The sequence below is a fragment of the Pongo pygmaeus genome, chromosome 9, assembly GCF_028885625.2.
Source record: "Pongo pygmaeus isolate AG05252 chromosome 9, NHGRI_mPonPyg2-v2.0_pri, whole genome shotgun sequence".
NCBI classification, from domain to species: domain Eukaryota; kingdom Metazoa; phylum Chordata; class Mammalia; order Primates; family Hominidae; genus Pongo; species Pongo pygmaeus.
The window spans coordinates 88,250,521-88,274,869 of NC_072382.2; the positions used below are offsets into that span (position 1 = coordinate 88,250,521).

At 36.2% G+C, this 24,349-nt stretch overlaps 1 protein-coding gene across 7 annotated transcripts in view; it reads left to right on the forward strand.

The window, feature by feature from the left end:
- Positions 1–24,349, forward strand: part of TMEM135 (transmembrane protein 135) — a 354,887-nt gene that overhangs the window by 191,367 nt on the left and 139,171 nt on the right. For 5 of the 7 annotated variants that reach the window (XM_063671308.1, XM_054438028.2, XM_054438030.2 and 2 more), the window contains one exon: positions 4,741–4,806. The exons of the other annotated variants lie outside the window; for them this stretch is intronic. In XM_063671308.1, the coding sequence (XP_063527378.1) occupies positions 4,741–4,806 (66 nt within the window). The remainder of the gene's footprint in view (positions 1–4,740; positions 4,807–24,349) is intronic. 7 annotated transcript variants of the gene reach the window in all.

Here is a 24,349-nt window from a genome sequence, read left to right on the forward strand (position 1 = left end):
GTTTCACCATGTCGGTCAGGCTGGTCTCAAACTCCTGACCTCAGGTGACCCACCTGCTTCGGCCTCCCAAAGTGCTGGGATTACAGGCATGAGCCACCGCATCTGGCCCTTATGTTACTTTTGAGCCTTCCCTGCTGTATCCTTTTCTTTTGCCTCATTTTATATGTTGTTATTTCCTATTATTCTTTTCTTACGTTTAACTTTCTTGATTTGCCTCATCAAGTTTTCTGGTTACAATCAACTCTTTATACACTGATGACACCAAAATGATATTGATAGTTCTTACCTATACTCTGAGGTCCGGTTCCATAATATCTGTTAGGCATCTTTTTTTATGCGTCTCCCACATATATCAGTTTCCTTACCCCTTCTCCAGTTCTCCACCTCTTGTACCCTTGGATTTTATTTGATGTATGTTTAGTTTTTAAATTTAAAATTGTGTGATGTTTCTAAGTTTATAAATTCTTAAAATTTATATTTAGTAGAGCATCCTTCAAATTACATATTTTTGATTATTAAAGGTTAGAAATGTATTCCTTTTATGCCAGGCTAGAAAAATAAAAGCACATATTGAACAGAGGAACATGCACCCTATTCTTGTCTCAACCATCATGCACTCTCAACCATCTCATGCAGTCTTTTTCCTTCAGCCCCACTGGCTGTCTTATTTGTCCTCAAACATGCCAAGTATGATCCTACCTACAGGCTCTTGTGGTCTTTTGACTAGAACCTTTTTTCCTCCAATTTTCAAATTAGTTGATATATTGACATTTTGTAGAGGGGGTTTTGGCAAATAGTAGGTATTGAGTTAGTGTCAGCAATTATTACTGTGATTATCATTGTAATATCCATACTGGCTATTCACTTTCTGGTTTCACTTAGTTTCCGTTCAAATTATCTTCTCCTGAAAGAGGCTACCCTTGATTTACTCTATTTAAAATATCCCTTCTACCTCATTGTTATTCATATGCTTATTATGCTTAATTTTTTTCATTGCACATATTCAGATGCTTATGACTTATTTATTGCTGTAGTTATTTGCTCCCACTTTCCCCTAGATGTAAACTCCTTAAAAACAAGGGCATTGTCAAATTGACTCTATCGCTAATTCCTTCAATTTGCCCTTTACAGTGCTTATGAAATAATTGTTCAATAAATTCTAAACTAAGAAATCAATATCCTTTTCTTTCTGTATATTACAGTGTTCTACACTGTATCAATGGATTTTCCATTCAGTACTCTTTAGATACAATCCTAAAGAATGTTTTATTAGGGTCTAAATCCTCAGCAATTGTAAGATGGGGAAGCATTGGAAATAGGAATAACTATTTTTTTAAATTGTGGTAAAATATATACAATGTTAAATTTACTGTTTTAGCCATTTTTCTGTGTACAGTTCACTGGCATTAAGTAAATTCACATTGTCGTGCGTCCACTACTACTATCAATCTCCAGAACTTTGTCATTAAACTGAAACTCTATGTCCATCATATAGTACCTCCCCATTTCTCCTCTCTCAGCCTCTAGTAACCACTGTTCTACTTTCTGTCTCGATGAATTTCACTACTCTAGATACTTCATATAAGTAAATCATTCAGTATTTGTTGTTTTGCTTCTTGCTTAGCTCACTTAGCATAATGTCTTCAGTGTTCATCCATGTTGTATACTATATCAGAATTTCATTCTTTTCTAAGTCTGAATAATATTCCATTGTATGTATATACCATATTTTGTTGATTCATTTATTCATTGATGGACACTTGGGTTGCATCTACATCTAGGCTGTTGTAAATAATACTACTGTGAACATATGCAAATTACCTCTTTGAGAGCCTACATTCAGTAGTTATGGATACATACCCAGAAGCAGGGTGGCTGGGTTGTATAATTCTATGTGTAATTTTTAAAGTAACTGCCTTACTGTTTTCCACAGTGGCTGTGCCATTTTTCATTCCTATCAGCAGTGCACAAGGGTTCCAATTTTTCCATATCCTTCTCAATACTTGATATTTTCTGTCTTTTTGATAATAGCCATTCTAATGGATGGGAAGTGGTATCTCATTGTGGTTTTGATTTGCATTTCCCTAATGATTAGTGATGTGGAGCATCATTTCATGTGCTTATTGGCTATTTGTATATGTTCTTTGGATAAATTTCTTCAAGTCCTTTGCCCATTTTTTAATTGGGTTGTTTAGTTTTTGTTGTTGAGTGGTAGGAGTTCTTAATATACTCTGGATATTAACTCCTCATCAGATATGCAATTTGCAGGTGTTTTCTGTTTCATGAGTTGTTTTTTAATGTTGTTGATAGAGTCCTTTGATGCACTAAAGTTTTTAATTTTTGGTGAAATCCAGTTTTTATTTATTTATTTAGAGACTGAGTTTCACTCTTGTTGCCCAGGCTGGAGTGCAGTGGTGCGATCTCGGCTTTAGAGACTGAGTTTCACTCTTGTTGCCCAGGCTGGAGTGCAGTGGTGCGATCTCGGCTCACTGCAACCTCCGTCTCCCAGGTTCAAGTTATTCTCCTGCCTCAGCCTCCCGGGTAGCTGGGAGTACAGGCATGTGCCACCACGCCCGGCTAATTTGTGTATTTTTAGTAGAGATGGGGTTTCACCACGTTGGCCAGGCTGATCTCGAACTCCTGAACTCAGGTTATCTACCCGCCTCGGCTTCTCAAAGTGTTGAGATTACAGGCATGAGCCGCCATGCCCAGACTGTTTTTAGTTTTGTTGCTTGTGCTTTCGGTGTCATATTCAAGAAATCATTGTTAAATCTAATGTCGTAAAGCTTTTCCCTTATGTTTTCTTTTAAGATTTTTATAGTTTTAGGTCTTAAATTTATGTCTTTGATCCACTTTGAGTTGATTTTTGTATATGATAGAGGTAAAGGTCTAACTTCATTCTTTTATATGTGGAGGTAACTGTAAGAGGTCCATTGCCCAATGTGTGTAGCAAGTCAGTACACCAAGACATCAGATTGCAGCAGAGACAGATGTTTAAGTTTAGGGCCACTGACTGAGGAGATGAGAGGAAACCTCAAATCCATCTCCCTGTGGAGTTTGGGACTAGAGTTTTGAAGGCTTTTGGAGTGTGCCAGAGTTTGGAGATGGTTGGTTGGTCCAAGAGTGCACGGTGAGATCATGGGACAGGGAGACGAAGGAACTGTATTCTCATGCTGATTTGGTTCCTCTTTGGGGATCTTTAAGTTGGTTGGTGTCAGCCGTTTTACTGGAATTCAGGATCTGCTTAAGTATTCCATATCTTGAATAAGCAAAAGCCTTATGATTCTAACATCAGAGACCCTATCTATCTTAAAAAAAAGTCTTACAACCTTAGTGTCAGAAATTCTATCTGTAGTAACAATGGGGATTCAAATGGAAAGTATGTACTGTTTCTAGACTTTTGCTTACAAGGAAGTAGGTCAAAGTGCAGCTGATTTATGCTTAATTATAACTATATTTCTAATCAAAATTCTTGTTAAGCCTGTGAGGACAGCTTCATGGATTTCCAGTTTTTTAAAGTACTTTTGAAAAGATTGTCCTTTGCCCACTCAATAGTCTTATTACCCTGGTCAAATATCATTTGATCATGTATGCAAGGATTTATTTTTGGGTTCTCTGTTCTATTCCATTGTCTTAGATGTCCATCTTTATGATAGTACCAAATATTTTTGATTACTGTAGGTTTGTAGTAAGTTTTAAATCAGAAAGTGAGTCCTTCAACTTTCTTCTTCTTTTTTCAAGTTTGTTTTGTTTATTTGGGGTCCCTTAACGTTCTATATGAATTTCAGGATGGATTTTTCTAGTTCTGCAAAATGTGCCACTGGGATTTTAATAGGGATTGCATTGAATCTGTAGATCACTTTGGATTATATTGTCATCTTAATAATAAGTATTCCAAACCATGAGCACAGGATATCTTTTTATTTATTTGTGTCTTCTTCAGCACATGTTTTGTTGTTTTCAGATTACAAGTCTTTCACTTCCTTGTTTTATTTTTCCCTAGGAGTTTTTTTTTTTTTAATGCTGTTGTAAATGGAATTGTTTTCTTAATTTCCTTTTCTGATTGTTCATTGTTAGTGTATAGCGAGCAATAACTATTTTGGTGTGTCACTTAACATATGACATTACTACATTACTTCATCTCCTGTCTGTATATTAGTAGCAGATAAGTGATTGGAACTAAATTCAAATGGAAACTAAATTCAGAATAAATGATAACTTCCAAGTTGAATTTAAATGCTAAATTTGAACTTAATTTTTGTTCATTAAACTAAGGTTTAAACTTGTCTAAGCAAACTAATTCGAAACTATAGTCCTGGAAGAATACCAGATTATCAAAATAACCATTTGAAACAATCAAGTTTGAGCTCTTAAAAGATTGTGATAATGATATTTCTGGGGTATAATTTATAACTTCTAGCTCTTATTGTGCCTTGTAGATAGTTCTCTAGTTGCGTTGCATTTCTTTTCTTTCTTTTTTTTTTTAGACGGGGTCTAACTCTGTCATCTAAGCAGTGGCTCAATCATAGCTCACTGTAGTGTTGAACTCCTGGACTCAAGTGATCCTCCTGCCTGAGTAGCTAGGACTGTAGGCATATACCACTTATTGATCGTTCTCTAGAAGTTGCTGGATATATAATAGTATTGAATGTTTTTCACATTTAGGGTGTGGGATATACAATTGAGGAGAGATTGTAGATTATATATTTTTGCTGTTTTTTTTTTTTTTTTAATTTACAGGCCACAGAAACACTATTCAGAATGGGTGTAGCAAGAGGAACCATCACAACATTAAGAAATGGAGAAGTAAGATGAGAATTTTGATATAATTAGTTGTTAATTTATAGTTTGCGATTTTAAAATATAAATTGTGATGAAATCTATGATGCTTTGTCTAAGAAATAGAGAGATATCTGATGTATATAATATTGAATGTACCTGATGAACAAATCCATTTTAATTCATAGTCATATTGGAACCAGATCTTAGGTTGAAAACAAATTACTGTCTTTTTACCTTTAGTTATCAAATATCTTTACTCTTAAAAAATGACATTTTATTACTAACTTCTACAAATGTTTGTAATGAAAAAAGAATCCCTTAGCTTTTGCTTTCTTTCTATTTTGTGTTATACAGAACTGATACTTATTTCTTAAGATAAAATAATTGGAAATGTTGAACATTTACCACATGTGGGGAGAAGGGAAGGAAGAGGGAGAGGGAGAGGGAGAAAAAAGCTGGAGAGGATTTTGTCTGCAGATGCTAAGTTTTGACTTTTAAAAATGCTCTTGTCAATCCTTTAGAAGATTTTTCTATCACCTCACATAAATTTTCATTTTAAAATTATTACCAGCTTGATTACCACTCTGTCTGCTCTTTCTTTATTTTCTCCTTTACTAAGACAAATTTAGGTTGAGGTCGAATGTAATACCACATTATTATGTTCCTTTTTCTATTCTAATGGCAAGTACTTAAGGATAAAATACAGAACTCCGTATTTTTGAGGAGATGGGGTCTTGCTATGTTGCTTAGGCTGGTCTTGAACTTCTGGCCTCAAGTGATTCTCCTGCCTCAACCTCACAAAGTGCTGGCATTACAGGCATGAGCCACCATGCTTAGCCGTTAGAATTCCCTATTCTTGAATTAAGTTTGATGTTATTTAATGTAATATTTATAGTTCAGAAACCTAAATATTTAATAGTGGAAGTGAGTATCTAAGGAGTTAAATAGAATTGTATTACTTCATGACTATAAATGTGTTGGTTGATGTATTTGCTCATTAGGCAGAAATGTGCCAACATTTGAAAAGTATGTACACTCTAAATATTTAATTATATATTGGCAAATCACCTTGGTATAATTTTTTTTTTTTTTTTTTTTTTTTTTTGAGACAGAGTCTCACTCTGTCACCCAGGCTGGAGTGCAGTGGCGTGATCTTGGCTCACTGCAAGCTCTGCCTCCCAGGTTCATGCCATTCTTCTGCCTCAGCCTCCCGAGTAGCTGGGACTATAGGTGCCCGCCACAACGCCCAGCTAATTTTTTGTATTTTTTTAGTACAGACGGGGTTTCACCATGTTAGCCAGGATGGTCTCGATCTCCTGACCTTGTGATCCGCCCATCTCGGCCTCCCGAAGTGCTGGGATTACAGGCATGAGCCACCGCGCCCGGCCTAACCTTGGTATAATTTGTAACATATATTTTGTCTATACAGAAAGACTTAATTGATCACTTTGTATTCTCAAACATTGAAGTATGTGGTGTCATTTTGAAAAAAGAAAACTTACAGCAATAAGGTCAGACATAGTAATCTGCCTATGATGTCTAAAAATGAATTTCAGATTTTAGTAATTACTATATTTTTTTTTTCATAGGGTGGGCAATGAACTGTTGAACTTATCTTCTTTTATAGGACGGTTAGGGAAATGTATGCAGCACAGCCGTATGAGCAATCACCTGAGCATGTCAACGCATTGGATATATACTTATTTTACTTAATAGGGAGGAAATAGTTAATATAGCTGGCTTTTGATCCATTTTTCTACTAATTATTAGGTGTTGTTCCATGTGGCCAACCTGGTTAACAATATTAGTGTCAGACAAAGTGTTTAAGCACTCTCTGACCTTCAGTTTCTATAATGAAGTTAAAAGTGTAAGATGCACGTATATTTCTTACATTTTAAGAGCTCTGAAAATGGAATGTGTCTTCTAATTAATGGCACCTCATAGTTACCATCTGCTATTCTTCACATTTTAATGTCTCTAAAATTAGGAAATTCCTTTTTTTCGCCGCTGACTTTTTTGGTTCTCAGGAAATTTGTCTGTGGTATGTCAGGGTTGATAAAATAATATTTTATGGTTTAAAAAGTACAGAGTGATGTGTAGCATGCATTCATTAAATGGTAGTTAGGATAGGCCACTAATTAGTTTTAATTTAATGATTTGATTTTTGGAAGTAGAGGAGACAAAACAAAACAAAGATACTACTGAATACACACACGCACACACACACACACACCCACGCCATAGATTTTCCGAGATGGTGGGCTAAATGCTATGGAAATGGGTGCTATGATTCCTGACTTTCGAGGAGCTTACTCTCTGGTGGGGGAAACAATTCTATCAATAATTGGAAAAAGGAAAAAGTCTGGGAGAGTGTGGAAATAGTTTAAGTTGAGTCTGGAACTAACCAGTGTCCAGATTCCACTTGGATTGTGCTAAATTTAAACTGTGTTTTAGTATAAGGACAATGGTAGATAATGTGTTTGAGAGTAGGAGTAAACTAAAAGGTTAATAATTTAAGGGATTATTTAAAATATAACCTGAAATCATTGTATTTATCAATATTGGAAAATTTATAATATGCTAAGGGAGGAGAGCGGCAAGTGGTTAATTTATTTGTCCTAGGGCATTTAAAAAAATGTACTAGGCCACTACTGCAAAAATATTTGTTAAGCGGGGATTCATAGGTAGCCTCATGACAAGTGTATCAGGTAAGACAAAAAAAGTTGGTATATCCAAATTACAAAAATATCAGTCTTTCAGTGAATTTATCCAGATGCATGATGACAATAAACTTTGCATGTGTTTCCTCCTCTCTGTTCTGGATTTAATGCTGTATTTTGTGTACTTACTAGACTTTCTGCTTAGATATTTGAAGAAATTTTGAAATGGGAGAAGATTTTCTGCCTTCTGAAAGTAAGATAGTCTTTGAAGGTGTTTGAAACTTATTTTATAGGTTATAATGTATTATAGGAGGTCTTAAGCAGAGGAGTGATACTTAAAATCCTCCTCTGAACTCTCCAAGGGAGAAATTACACTGGTCATCTTATAGATAAACTGAGGCTCAGGGAAGTTAAACATTTTGCCTGTGGTCAAATAGCTAGGAAATTGGAGAGCTAGGATTTGAACCCTTGTCTCCAAAGTTCATTGATTCTACTATGCAATATAATTGCCCTCAATGTACAATAATTCACTTACTTAGACTAGAGTTTCCTAATTTTTATTAGCTGTAGGTAATTATTATTAGTTTGACAGTTGAAAAATAGCATTGCAGTTAAAGTTTCCAAGATAATCAGCAATGACTTTTATGCATTCTAATTATTACTATTATCTTTTCATGTTCACAGAATAATATATGGCTTAAAATGAATAGGAAAAAAATACCCTTCACAAATCTGTTACCTCATTAAATGTTTAACTATGGTGATGTTCTTTATAAAGTCCTGTATAAGGAGTAGCTGGACCTTTGTGCATTAATTGACTCACATAAGCTGGAAAGGAGATCATTTTTCTGGGTTGAATTTTGTTTTTGAGATGGAGTCTCACTCTCTCGCCCAGACTGGGGTGCAGTGGTGCAATCTTGGCTCACTGCAACCTCTGCCTCCCAGGTTCAAGTAATTCTCCTGCCTCAGCCTCCCGAGTAGTTGGGACTACATGCACCCACCACCACACCTGGCTAATTTTTGTTTTTTTAGTAGAGATGGGGTTTCACCATGTTGGCCAGCATGGTCTCCATCTCTTGACCTCGTGATCTGCCCGCTTCAGCCTCCCAAAGTGTTGGGATTACAGGCGTGAGCCACTGTGCCTGGCCTGGGTTGAATTTTTTAAATGGGTTTCTCTATTTGAGGGGCTAACTTTTAAAATAATCATTAAAATTAATGAATGAACTACAGATGCAATAATCAGTAGTTATTGAATGTGCTTGGTTCAAAAGTGATGTTTTTCTATTTCTGACAGAGAGATGTAGTCCTGTCTTCTGCCTTCTGGGTGTTTGTGTTTAGGGTGAAACAAGTACTTTCTTAGAAGATAAGGTTACTCTCTTAAATTTATATATTTTAAAAATTATCTGTTTTCTTATATAACTTGAGACTAGAGTAAAGCAGAAATTGGTGTTTTTTCATTTGGTTTTTCTTAATCTCAATTTTTGAAAGAGAACAAAGTTTAACAATTCTTTACTATAGGAAGGCAGGATTTCAAACCCTGCTTCTTAATTAAATCATTTACTTTCTTTTTATCAGCTGATACTATATATCTTTCTTACAGCAGTGACAGAGAGTCACTGAGGACAGGTAATGAACAAGCTAAGTGACTTCTGTAGCCAGTGAGTTGATTTTTCTATTGTGGCTCTATTGTTTGAATTTTTAAAATTTTAAAAATACCAGATATATCTATTTTCATTTACTCAGGCATTTAAAATTTTCATATATTTGTGTTTAGCATTATATTTGGAGTTTTAGAGAGATTCATGAATGGAAAGAGAAATACACCTGCCTGTTAATTCAGCAATAATTTATTGAACAGTTCTGTATTCCTGACATTGTTTTAGATGCCTGTGATGCATCAATGAATAAAACTGGCCGGTATCTCTAGCCTTGGGGAGCTTATAATCTAGCCTATTAATAGCTCATGTTCTAATTATGAAAGAAAATAAAAAACATGCACAACAATTAGGAAGTAATTGCAGTTACTAAGCTTCAAAAGAATAAGCAAGTATATGGGTTAAAAGCTCAGGTAATTTAAATAATAAAGAAATAAATGACTAATTAAAGTGGGGTTCAATTAATTCAGAAGATGTCTTAAAGGAGGTATATCTTTTATTTTTTTTTTGGAGAGTTTATTAAATAATTTATTTTTTTATTATACTTTAAGTTCTGGGATACATGTGCAGAACGTGCAGGTTTGTTACATAGGTATACACGTACCATGGTGGTTTGATGCACCCATCAACCCGTCATCTACATTAGTTATTTCTTCTAATGCTATCCCTCCCCTAGCCCTCCAACCCCCGACAGGCCCCAGTGTTTGATGTTTCCCTCCCTGTGTCCATGTGTTCTCATTGTTCAACTCCCACATATGAGTGAGAACATGTGGTGTTTGGTTTTCTGTTCCTGTGTTAGTTTGCTGAGAATGATGGTTTCCAGCTTCATCCATGTCCCTGCAAAGGACATGAACTCATCCCTTTTTATGGCTGCATAGTATTCCATGGTGTATATGTGTCACATTTTGTTTATCCAGTCTATCACTGATGGGCATTTGGGTTGGTTCCAAGTCTTTGCTGTTGTTAACAGTGCTGCAGTTAACATACGTGTACATGTGTCTTTATAGTAGAATGATTTATAATCCTTCGTGTATATGCCCATTAATGGGATTGCTGGGTCAAATGGTATTTCTGTTTCTAGATCCTTGAGGAATCGCCACACTGTCTTCCATAATGGTTGAACTAATTTACATTTCCACCAACAGTGTAAAAGCATTCCTATTTCTCCACATCCTCTCCAGCATCTATTGTTTCCTGACTTTTTAATGATTGCCATTCTGACTGATGTAAGATGGTATCTTATTGTGGTTTTAATTTGCATTTCTCTAATGACCAGTGATGATGAGCTTTTTTGCATATGTTTGTTGGCCTTATAAATGTCTTCTTTTGAGACGTGTCTGTTCATGTCCTTTGGCCACTTTTTGATGGGGCTGTTTGTTTTTTTCTTGTTAATTTGTTTAAGTATTAGCCCCTTGTTAGATGGATAGATTGTAGAAATTTTCTCCCATTCTGTAGGTTGCCTGTTTGCTCTGATGATAGTTTCTTTTGCTGTGCAGAAACTCTTTAGTTTAATTTGATGCTATTTTCAATTTTGACTTTTGTTGCCATTGCTTTTGGTGGTTTAGTCATGAAGTCTTTGCCCATGGCTATGTCCTGAGTGGTATTGCTTAGGTTTTCTTCTAGGGTTTTTATGGTTTTAGGTCTTATGTTTAAGTCTTTAATCCATCTCGAGTTAATTTTTGTTTAAGGTGTAAGGAAGGGGTCCAGTTTCAGTTTTCTCCATATGGCTAGCCAGTTTTCCCAACACCATTTATTAAATAGGGAATCCTTTTCCCATTGCTTGCTTTTGTCAGGTTAGTCAAAGATCAGATAGTTGTAGATGTGTGGCGTTATTTCTGAGGCCTCTGCTCTGTTCCATTGGCCTGTATATCTGTTTCGGTACCAGTACCATGCTGTTTTGATTACTGTGGCCTTGTAGTATAGTTTGAAGTCAGATAGTATGATGCCTCCAGTTTTGTTCTTTTTGCTTAGGATTGTCTTGGCTGTATGGGCTCTTTTTTGGTCCCATATGAAATTTAAAGTAGTTTTTTCTAATTCTGTGAAGAAAGTCAATGGTAGCTTGATGGGGATAGCATTGAATCTGTAAATTACTTTGGGCAGTATGGCCATTTTCACAATATTACTTCTTCCTATCCATGAACATGGAATATTTTTTCCATTCGCTTTGGTCATCTCTTATTACCTTGAGCAGTGGTTTGTAGATCTCCTTAAAGAGGTCCTTCATGTCCCTTGTAAGTTGTATTCCTAGGTATTCTCTTTGTAGCAATTGTGAATGGGCGTTTGCTCAAGATTTGGCATTCTCTTTGTGTATTATCAATGTGTAGGAATGCTTGTGATTTTTGCACATTGATTTTGTGTCCTGAGACTTTGCTAAGTTGCCTATCAGCTTAAGGAGATTTTGGGCTGAGACGATGGGGTTTTCTAAATATACAATTATGTCATCTGCAAACAGAGATCATTTGACTTCCTCTCTTCCTATTTGACTACCCTTCATTTCTTTCTCTTGCCAGATTGCCCTGGCCAGAACTTCCAATACTATGTTGAATAGGAGTGGTGAGAGAGGGCATCCTTGTCTTGTGCCCATTTTCAAAGGGAATGCTTCCAGCTTTTGCCCAGTTAGTATGATATTGTCTGTGGGTTTGTCATAAATAGCTCTTATTATTTTGAGATATGATCCATCAATACCTATTTTCTTGAGAACTTTTAGCGTGAAGGGGTGTTGAATTTTATCAAAAGCCTTTTCTGCATCTATTGAGATAATCATGTGGTTTTTGCCATTGGTTCTGTTTATGTGATGGATTACGTTTATTGATTTGTGTATGTTGAACCAGCCTTGCATCCCAGGAATAAAGCTGACTTGATCATGGTGGATAAGCTTTTTGATGTGCTGCTGGATTCGGTCTGCCAGTATTTTATTGTGGATTTTCGCATCGATGTTCATCAGGGATATTGGCCTGAAATTTCCTTTTTTTGTTGTGTCTCTGCCACGTTTTGGTATCAGGATGATATTGGCCTCATACAATGAGTTGAGGAGGAGTACCTCTTTTTGTGTCGATCGGAATAGTTTCAGAAGGAATGGTACCAGCTCCTCTTTGTACCTCTGGTAGGATTCAGGTGTGAATCTATAAGGTCCTGGGCTTTTTTTAGGTCACAGGCTATTAATTACTGCCTCAATTTCAGAACTTGTTATTGGTCTAGTCAGGGATTCAACTTCTTCCTGGTTTAGTCTTGGGAGGGTGTATGTGTCCAGGAATTTATCCATTTCTCCTAGATTTTCTAGTTTATTTGCATAGAGGTGTTTATAGTATTCTCTGATGGTAGTTTGTATTTCTGTGGGATCAATGGTGATATCTCTTTTATCATTTTTTATTGTGTCTATTTTATTCTTGTCTCTTTCATTCTTTATTAGTCTGGCTCTAGTCTATTTTGTTCATCTTTTCAAAAAACCAGCTCCTGGATTCATTGATTTTTTGAAGGGTTTTTTGTATTTCTGTCTCCTTCAGTTCTGCTCTGATCTTAGTTATTTTTTGTCTTCTGCTTGCTTTTGAATTTGTTAGCTTTTGCTTTTCTACTTCTTTTAATTGTGATGTTAGGGTGTTGATTTTAGATCTTTCCCACGTGCTTCTGTGGGCATTTGGTGCTATAAATTTCCCTCTAAAGACTCCTTCAGCTGTGTCCCAGAGATTCTGGTATGTTGTGTCTTTGTTCTCATTGGTTTCAAAGAACTGATTTATTTCTGCCTTACTTTCATTATTTACCGAGTAGTCATACAGGAGCAGGTTGTTCAGTTTCCACTTAGCTGTGTGGTTTTAAGGGAGTTTCTTAATCCTGAGTTCTAATTTGATTGCACTGTGGTCTCAGAGACTGTTTGTTATGATTTCTGTTCTTTTGCATTTGCTGAGGAGTGTTTTACTTCTAATTATGTGGTCAATTTTAGAATAAGTGCAATATGGTGCTGAGAAGAATGTATATTCTGTTGATTTGGGGTGGAGATTTCTGTAGATGTCTATTAGGTCCACTTGGTCCAGAGCTGAGTTCAAGTCCTGGATATCCCTGTTAATTTTCTGTCTCGTTGATCTAATATGGACAATGAGGTGTTAAACTCTCCCATATTATTGTGTAGGAGTCTAAAAGTCTCTTTGTAGGTCTCTAAGGATTTGCTTTATGAATCTGGGTGCTCCTATATTGGGTGCATATATATTTAGGATAGTTAACTCATCTTGTTGCACTGATCCCTTTGCCATTATGTAATGCCCTTCTTTGTCTCTTTTGATCTTTGTTGGTTTAAAGTCTGTTTTATCAGAGACTAGGATTGCAACACTTGCTTTTTTTTGCTTTCCATTTACTTGGTAAATCTTCCTCCATCCCTTTATTTTGAGCCTATGTGAGTCTTTGCACGTGAGATGGGACTCCTGAACACAGCACACTGATGGGTCTTGACTCTTTATCTAATTTGCCAGTCTGTGTCTTTTAGTTGGGGCATTTAGCCCATTTACATTTAAGGTTAATATTGTTATGTGTGAATTTGATCCTGTCATTATGATGCTAGCTGGTTATTTTGCCCATTAGTTGATGCAGTTTCTTCATAGCGTCGATGGTCTTTATAATTTGGTATGTTTTTGCAGTACTGGTTTTTCCTTTCAATATTTAGTGCTTCCTTTGGGAGCTCTTGTAAGGCAGGCCTGGTGGTGACAAAATCTCTCAGCATTTCCTTGTCTGTAAAGGATTTTATTTCTTTTTCACTTATGAAGCTTAGTTTGGTTGGATATGAAATTCTGGGTTGAAAATCTTTTCTTTAAGAATGTTGAATATTGGCCCTCACTCTCTTCTTGCTTGTAGGGTTTCTATAGAGATACCGCTGTTAGTCTGATGGACTTCCCTTTGTTGATAACCCAACCTTTCTTTCTGGCTGCCCTCAACATTTTTTCCTTCATTTCAACCTTGGTGAATCTGACAATTATGCATCTTGGGATTGCTCTTCTCGAGGAGTATCTTTGTGGTGTTCTCTGTATTTCTTGAATTTGAATGTTGGCCTGTCTTGCTAAGTTGGGAAGTTCTTCTGGATAATATCCTGAAGAGTGTTTTCAAACTTGGTTCCATTCTCCCCGTCATTTTCAGGTACACCAATCAAACGTAGGTTTGGTCTTTTCATATAGTCCCATATTTCTTGGAGGCTTCCTTCATTCCTTTTCATTCTTTTTTTTCTAATCTTGTCTTCACGCTTTATTTTATTAAGTTGATCTTCAGTCTCTGATATCATTTTTCCACTTGATCAGTTCCTCTATTGATACGTGTTTATGCTTCACAAAGTTCTCATGCTTTGTTTTTCAGCTCCATCAGGTCATTTATTTTCTTCTCTAAACTGGTTATTCTAGTTAGCAATTCCTCTAACCTTTTTTCATGGTTCTTAGCTTCCTCGCATTGGGTTAGAACATGCTTCTTTACCTCAGAGGAGTTTGTTATTACCCACCTTCTGAAGCCTATTTCTGTCATTCCTCAAACTTATTCTCTGTCCAGTTTTGTTTCCTTCCTGGCCAGGAGTTGTGATCCTTTGGAGGAGAAGAGGCATTCTGGTTTTTGGAATTTTCAGCCTTTTTGCACTGGTTTTTCCTCATCTTTGAGAATTTATCTACCTTTGTTCTTTGATGTTGGTGACCTTCTGATGGGGTTTGTGTGTGGACATCCTTTTTGTTGATGTTGTTGTTACTCCTTTCTGTTTGTTAATTTTCTTTCTAACAGTCAGGCCCCTATGCTGCAGGTCTGTTGGAGTTTGCTGGAAGTCTACTCCAGACCCTGTTTGCCTGGGTATTCACCAGCTGAGGCTGCAGAACAGCAAAGATTGCTGCCTGCTCCTTCCTCTGGAAGCTTTGTCCTAGAATGGCATCCGCCAGATGCCAGCCGGAGGTCTCCTGTATGAGGTGTCTGTTGATCCGTGCTGAGAGGTGTTTCCCAGTCCGGAGGCATGGGGGTCAAGGACCCACTTGAGGAGGCACTTTGTCCCTTAGCAGAGCTCCAGTGCTGTGCTGGGAGATCTGCTGCTCTCTTCAGAGCTGGCAGGCAGGAACGTTTAAGTTTGTGGAAGCTGGGCCCACAGCCTCCTCTTCCCCAGGTTTTCTGTCCCAGGCAGATGGGAGTTTTATCTATAAGCCCCTGCCTGGGGCTGCTGGCTTTCTTTCAGAGATGCCCTAGCCAGAGAGCAAAGCAGGTACATCTTCAAACTGAGCTTTGAAGAAACTGATGAGCATTAATCAAGGAGAAGAGGCCAAAAGGCTTTGACAGTTAGGAGAAACAATATGAAAAGGGGCATAGTTGAGGATTAAAGTGAGGTACTAGGGACAGGTAACTTTAATTGCAGAATCAAAAAGGAAAGCAGGGTGGGTGGTGTCATGTTGAAGGGAAGTAACATTTGTTGAGTGCCTATTATATGCCCTAGGTGCATTATAATTATTCAGCTCATTCATACATCAAAACAACTTTCCATTTTTGGTACTCTTATCACTGTTTTTCCAAAAGAGGTATTTCAGGTTCAAGACAGCATAGTGTTTTTTTTGTTTTAATCACATTTCCTTGAGAATTTGTGATATGAGTGCTTAGGGTATTGATAAGCTTGTGGTAGAATCAAGAATTAGTATTCTGTCTCCCAACTGGAGTAGCCAGTGTCCTATGCTAAGCCAGTACTGCAAACGTATTTGTTAAGCAGGGATTCATAGGTAATCTCATGACAAAAATATCAGCTAAGAGAAATAATGAAAAAATACTAGTCTGCATGTCAGTAGACTTTACTAACTGAGACCTTGGACAGTTTACTGAACTCCTCACAACTTCAGCTTTATACTTCAGAAAATGAGCGGATTAGATGATCTTTAAGGTCCTATATGGCTTTAACATTTTCTGCTTACAGGCAGCTTTGTATACCCTTTCTGCCTAGGTAGCGGTGTCCAGCCTTTTTGGCACGAGGGACTGGCTTCGTCGAAGACAGTTTTTCCACGGGGGGCTTGGTTTTGGGATGAAACTGTTCTACCTCAAATCATCATTAGATTATCAAAGGGAGCACACAACCTAGATCCCTCCCATGTGCAGTTCAAAATAGGGTTCACGCTTTTATGAGAACCTGCTGCCGCGGCTGATCTGACAGGAGGCCAAGCTCAGGCAGTAATGCTCGCTTGCTTGCTGCTCACCTCCTGTTGTGCGGCCTGGTTCCTAACAAGCCAGGGACCAGTACCTGTCCATCGTCCAGGGATTGGGAACCCCTGTGCTTAATTAAGCCTTTAAAGTTGTGATTATAAACTTTCACCAAGCTTGAGAATTGCCCATGGAGCTCTTCAAAACCATAGGTACCTGGGCTCCATCACCAAAGACTTTGTCTATGAGGTCCAGTTTGGTGCTCCAGTATCTACATTTTTTAAAATGTCCACTGATTTTAATACTTAGCTACTGTTGTAAACCACTGTTTTAGAAGTATTTTTTAATTCTTTCTTCTTTGAACTCAAGGAAGGTACACTCTGTATGAGACAAAACAGGTTAAGAAATAGAAAAGAAATTTAAAGTATATTTAAAGTTTTTTGTATGTAAAGTAGAACAGAGTATTAAGGTTTGTTGCTGTTTTAGCAAGAAGGAAAAGTAGGTTTTTTTTTTTACCTACTTTTGTTTTGTATTACAACACGGTATTAGGTATTCTGAATGATTTATTAGAATGGATTTTTTTAAACCTTCCAGGAGCATGCTGTACATAAGTAATACAGAATATTTAATTTTAGAGTGATTGCTGGAGTGCAGGTAGGGACTCTTTGTTAGGGATTTCTATTTCTTAAAGTTTAACACCTGGCTGGCACATAATAAAGATCTCAATATATGTCTGATGAATAAGTAAAAGATTTATTGAGACAGAACTCAAGTGGCAAATACTACTTTAATTCAATCAGCTTTCATTTAAGATAAGTATATCTTTATAGATTTGTATGGATAATTATAAATATTGGTGTTATTTTAAAATCATGATATTTATAATACAGTAATAATTATTTTTGACATTAAATTTTTTCATGAAGAATATTCATGAATTAAATAATTAAATATTTAAAGAATACAATTTACATATTTGATATTTCTTATGCACAAAGATACTTGATTATTCAGATATTAAGCTATATTTCCAACATTACTAAAATTATTATACTTAATTTTAATATTATATTTAAGGAAACCAAGCATTATTGTTGAATGTGAATTCTTTATACAAGGAAACCTAGAAGTAAACTCTCAAATATATATTTTTAATGTTGCATCTATTTTTTCTTATATATTTTTGTTATTATTTTTTTCTTTACTGCTTCCCTTCTAGCACTACCTCAGGAGAAAATGTAAGTCTCTAATAAGCAAAGTATTAGTTCAAGTAGTTCAAGTAGTGAAATCTCTGAGACTGGTGCCTAGTAGAATGCCAGGAACTGGTGGCTTGTAAAATCTAATCAAATAAATATTCATTGATAGCTTCCTAAAGGCAAATGTGACATGTGGCACTGGAATCAGATCTAGTGTTCCTTCTTTTTTCTTCGTTCCCCTGAATAATTATTGTGAGATAGATTACTAGATACTGGGTTTTAATTGTAAACCAAACCAAAATGGTTTCGGCTTTCAAAAAGTTTTATAGTCTAGTGGCTGAGTCATAACCTTCTACTTAGGACCTTGCCAGTGTTGTCTTCTGTAAACAGAACAGCAGCAAACTCATGCATTGCTTTGTGAGAAATAAATTAGATTATGTCTATAAGGCAGCTAGCACGATGTCTGCCACAAAATAAGCCTATTAGAATTAACCTGTTCTAAATCTTAACTTATTTTTATTTTATTACATATGTTGTATTATTTTCTATATTGGGGTGAGCAAATGGAGATCTTATGTTTATTTATAACAGTGTGTGAACTGGTAGTTGATAATAAAAGACAGAGTTTTGATATTTTGATCCACAGCTATACTAATAGCAGTGTTATTGGCACTTCTGAGTGATTATTTCCTTCCTGTGTGAGTCATGATATTTGGGCTGGCATTTGTTGCCAGTGCCCTCTGCTGTCTAGTGCCAGTATCTCAGTAATATACAAAATATGTTTAATCACAAACTTGATGTGTACTACTCAACCAAATTCTGCTGATCATGTTTTTGTTTCTATGCATAAAGTAAATATAACAAGGGAAGTGCAATAATAGAAAAAACTGACTTGTAGAAACAAACATAAGAGTCCTATTAGCCAAAAAGGGTAAAGTTATAACATGGTGAAAACTTAGTTTTGATAATTGCAAGTCTTAGTTGAGCAGAAGTCCCACTGAGATTGATGAGACACTGGCCTTCCAGAAATGCAGACTAAGGCTTAGTTGATCCTGTCAAAGAAAATTGGATTATCACTTTTGCAATAAGACCTCTGATTTATGTATCATATTTTAATGGGAAGAAAATATTAAGATACCTTACACATGTCTATTGCCATTGAAATATACTTTCTATTAACATGATTCACTTCTTCCTATATGCCCGTATCGTGTAGGAAAAAAAAGAATTCTGACCACTCTAGAATGTTCCTGATAACTTTTTCAAGTCTATTCTTTTATTCTTCTGTTGTTGGTTTTCAAATTGGATACTTAGTAAGCCGTACATAATCTATTAGAATATAGCCTAGAAGAGTTAGAATGATTTTTCATTTTTAAGCAGAAATTCAAATACAGCAGTGTTAAAAAGCATGTGGGGAGAATGGATAGCATCTAGAGAAGGAGAGAGGAAATAAGTACGGAAAAGTATCTTGAGAAAAAGGAAAGAGATATGGTATGGCCTAGGGAGTATTTATTATAAGCAAGGTACAGTAAGTCCTCACGTCATGTCGTCGATAGCTCCTTGGAAACTGTGACTTTAAGTGAAATGCCTTACAGCAGGTCCTCCAATTATGTCCCTTTGTTCAATGCCCTTTTGTTATAACATTGATGAGGGGAAAAATAGTTTTGTTTGTCATACATTGTTTCACTTAAAATAGCAGTTGTCAAGAACCTATCAAGGACATTATGTTCAGATTTACTGTATATACAGAGACATCGCAATCCTATCTCTAATGTGGTGGGAAGAAATTAGTTTTGAACACAGAATAGAAAGTTTGAGGTAACTGAAGCCACTGGTCATCACTTTCAGGGTGATAAAGCATTAAAAAGGCTTCAAGAAGGTTATGGAGTTACTATTAATAGCTTGCTCATGTAGAAAAAATGTATCGTTTAATAGCCATCAGTCTGGATGGTATAGATACTGAACTGTGAGAGGAAGAAGACTAGACTAAGTATAATAATATCTTGATATTTATTTCAGTTTTCCAATTCCATGAATCAAAACAACATATTATATTTTGGCAGGTTCTTAGAAGATTTATACTTCATGCCAGAATCACATCATAAAACATTAAACTTCAGAACTTGTATTTTATTCTTTCTGGAATATTTTATCCTTGTCACTAAATCTGCTTTAAATAGCTTATTTGTGTGTTATGTGCATTATTGCATACTCCTGATGAACAAACAGTTTATTTTGAAAAGTTTGGTGTAGACCAAGAAAGCCAAAGGTCAAACCAAGATTTTAAAAATATCAGATCGCAATGTTTAAGTTTGTTGGCCTTCTCTGTACCAACTCTGTGTGTGCCTTTCTACACTGAGATGATTATCTTTTGAAATTCCCTTATTTTCTTCATAATAGTCACTCTGCTTTTGATTTAAATACAAAAATAAATGTGTCATAATTTTGTCCTTAAACAAAACAAACAACGTCTGTTTAAGTATGGAACATTTAGGTTTTATTTTTCAAAAATTAGAAGGGTTCTTAAGATAATATCAATTTGTTTTGATTCTAATGGGAAGAGCTTTAGGTCAAGAAAGCAATTATTTCCACATGGGTAAGGCTGAGCCTAACTACTTCCGCTACACCAACCACCCACTAAACTTAAATTTGTCTACTCTGGTTGTATAGCTAGATGTGGTTGAATGCATTAGAAGACACAGGCTTTATTTAAGAAACAAAGATTTTAGATATATAGAAAATGTTTCTTTGTACAAACATACCAAAAGAATTTTGCATATAATATTAGGTGAGTTCAGCAGCAGGTAACTTAAACATTTTGAATTAGCAAATACATTTAACTTTACACATATGTGTATGGCCGAATGTAATTTTTACCATTTTGTTTGCACATCATTTTTATTTTTAATTGACTCTTGTATTCTTAGTAGGTAAGTGCTGTAGTTTGGATATTTGACCCTCCAAACCTCCTGTTGAAATTTGATCACCAGTGTTGGCGGTGGGGCCTAATGGGAGGTGTTTGGGTCATGGGGGCAGATTCCTCATCAATGACTTGGTGCCTTCCTTGTGGTAATGAGTGAGTTTCCATTCTGTTAGTTCCCGTGAGAGCTGGTTGTTAGAAAGAGCCTGGCACCTCCCTGCCCCTTCCTGTCTCCCCATGTGATATCTTCACATGCCAGCTCCCCTTTGCCTTCTGTCATGAAGAGAAGCAGCTTGAGGCCCTTACCATATGCATATGCTAGCCCCATGCGTCTTGTACAGGCTGCAGAACGATGAGCCAAATAAATCCCTTTTTTAAAAAATAAATTACCCAATCTCAGGTATTCCTTTTTAGTAACACAAATGGACTAAGGTAGTGAGTTTGCTATATAATGGCAAGTAACATGCGTCTTGTACAGGCTGCAGAACCATGAGCCAAATAAATCCCTTTTTTAAAAAATAAATTACCCAATCTCAGGTATTCCTTTTTAGTAACACAAATGGACTAAGATAGTGAGTTTGCTATATAATGGCAAGTAACATTTGAGATGGTTCAGTAGGGATGTGGCAGGTCAGAACAGAGATTTGTATTTCATGATAAAGAGATGTCATTAATTTCAAATAGGAGAGTGTACAAATTTCCATATATCTTTGAATTTTAGAGGATTGAAGTCCAGGGGAAAGATTGTTAAGGCAGGTTGAAGAGTTGAAGGAATTTGATAAAAGTCTGGTTTAGTGATTTTCACTGTAGTGGTTTTAGCCTAATGGCTGGGATTGAAGTCAGGTTATAGTGGGTTAGGGAGTGAGTGAATGAGAGGGGAGGATGAATAAGATTTTACACATGTATACCTCTTTTTTCAGGAAGGTGGTTTCAAGAAGAGAATTAAAGGACAGTATCAAGAGGGAAAGCTCAGGGGTTAAAAAACAGTGCATCCCATGCATATAACAACTTTCTCTCTTTTCTAATTGTTTAAAGTGTCCCATTAGCCAGTGCTGAATGCAAATCTGGCTTTAATATTAATATAATATACATGCTAGCAGTCCTTTTGATATAATTTTCAGTAATGGATTGTAAAATCATCAAGTGAAAGAACAGTTAATAGGGAGAATCACAGTTGACCGTAAAATCTCTGAGACTAATGAGAGCACATAGGGCATTGTCTAACTCCAGATTGCCCCAGTTGAAAGCACTTTACCATTGCCTCACCCTTTCATTTTAAAATATTTTCCATAAAATGTGGACCTAATCCATCCTACCTACATCCTACATCCTACTTGTGAGATTTTTAACCTCATTTAACATTGCTAATTTTGATAGAGTTCTTCTGTATATCTAATGTATATCTAATGGAGTACTCTTAAGACAGTTGAAATCCTTCATTTCTTGTTATTTTTTCACTGACTGTTGCGTTTAATAAGTATTTGGTGTTCATTATGAGAATACAGAATGAAGAAATACATGATTATTATAACTTTGAATGCCTTCTATAATCTTGGAAATGTATTAGATTTTAAAAACCAGTTTTATTGTGGTATAATAACCATAAGTTATACTCACTGAAAGTGTATAATTCAGTAATTTTTAAATATATTTATGGAGTTATACAGCCATAATCAAATCTAGTTTTTGAATATTTCTATCACTCTAAAAAATATTTGTTGCTATCACTTCCCATTGCTACTCCCAGGCCCAGGTAACCACTAATCTTTTTGTCTCTTTTTTTCCATTTCCGCCCTCTGTGGGTATATTGTAATACAGTTGTGACACTAACTGCCCATCAGTTAGTATCAGACTCCACAGGTTTAAGAGTTTAGCCCTCCAGAAGACTGCTCTCAATTCAGATGCCAGCCACAAATACGGAACATTCATGCTTCTGACGACTGACTATAAAATTGGAGATTCCCAAATTTATAGGTTCAGTAATTCTCTGGAATGACTCACAGAGCTTACTAAAAATGTTATAGTTTTATTATAAAGGGTACACATAAGACAAGGTTTGGAAGGGACCTGGACCTAAAGCTTCTATGCCGTCTCCCTGTAGAGTGAGGGTACATTACCCTCTCTGCATGTCAGTGTGTCCACCAAGCCTCAGTGTTCAGAGTTTTTATTGGGGTTTCAGTATATGGGTGTGATTGATTAAATTATTGGTCATGTGATTGAACTATCTCCAGCTCCCCTCCTGTCCTTGGAGGTGCTGTTGGCCTAGAGCTTCAACCCTCTAATCATGTGTTTGGTTTTTTTGGTGACCAGTCCCTATCTGGAAGCTATCACCATGAGCCACCTCATTAGCATAGCAAAGACAGTACAGTCACCTATGAAATTCCAAGGATTTTTGAAGCCCTGTGCCAGGAACCAGGAACAAAGTCCAGATATACTTTTATTATGCCACAATCTAAACTCTCTTTTTCTGAAAATTTTATGTACATGTAATTATACAATATGTGCCCTTTTGAGTCTGCCTTCCTTTCTTTAACATAATGCATTTTGTTTTTTTGAGATGGAGTCTCACTCTCTTCCCCAGGCTGGAGTGATTTCAGCTCACTGTAGCCTCTGCCTCCCAGGTTCAAGCCATTCTCCTGCCTGAGTCTCCTGAGTAGCTGGGACTACAGGGGTGCGCCACCACACCTGGCTAATTTTTGTAGAGACAGGATTTCACCATGTTGGCCAGGCAAGTCTTGAACTCCTGACCTCAAGTGATCTGCCTGTCTTGGCCTCCCAAATTGCTGGGATTATAGGTGTGAGCCACCATGCCTGTCCAACATGATGTTTTTGAGGTCCATTCATATCAGTATGTTTTTTTTTCCCCTTTTCATGACTGAATGGTATTCCATTGTTTGGATTACATTTTGTTTATGGACATATTACTTGACCATTTGTATTATTTCCAGTTTTTGATTATGAAAATTGGAGAGAAGTCTTTGGGTTGACATATGTTTTAATTTCTCTTGGCTTGATACCTAAATGGAGAATTGTTAGGTCATAAGAATAATGCTTAAGAAAAAAAGTAGTTGTTCCATTTCACATTCCCACTTGGCAGTGTATGAGGGGTCCAGTTTGTCAGCATCCTTGCCAACATTAGGCATGATCAGACTATTTTATTATAGCCATTCTGGAAATGTATGGTAATTTTTATGGTAATTTTCATTTCCCTCATGACTAGTGATGTTGGACTTCTTTTCATAGTGCTTATTGGGCATTTGTATATATTTTGTGAAATGTCTATTAAATTTTTTTGCCCTTTTTTCATGGGGTTTATTATCTTATTACTGAATTGCAGGAGGTGACTTTGAAAAATTTTTCATTTTGGATCAAATCTTTTATTAAATATAGGATTTGGGAATATATTTTCCCAGATCGTGGCCTGTGTTTTCACTTTCCAAATAGTGCTTTTTGAAGACAAAATGTTCTAAATTTTGATGATGTTCCATTCATTAATTTTTTTTTCTGTTATGAGCTATACTTTTGCTGTCATATCCAAGAAATCTTTACCTAGTTGGGGGTCACAAAGATTTTCTCCTTTGTTTTTCATTGAGGTCTGTGATCTGTTTTGAGTTTACTTTTAAATATGGTGTGAGATACTGTGGTTACTCTTCAGATCATATAAGTCTTTGTTTCACCTTTTAAATATGGTTTGAGGTGAAAATCCAAGTTCATTTTTTCAAATTTTTTGCTTGTGTGTATTCAGCTGCATTTGTTGAAAAGCCTATCTTTGCCCATTGAATTGCTTTGGCATCTTTGTTAAAAAACAGTTGACCATAAATGTCAGGGTTTATGTCTAGAATTTTTGTGGTTCTGATTCTACTAATATGGAGCAAGACTCTGTCCCGTGCATTCCAACTAAAAACCCTGTGCAGAATACACAGCACAGCTATTTGAGGTCTCTGAAGAGTAAATAATAGCAGGAGGTTCAGGATGCAGTTCCAACCTGCAGGTGCGACTGATACTGGCAAGTTG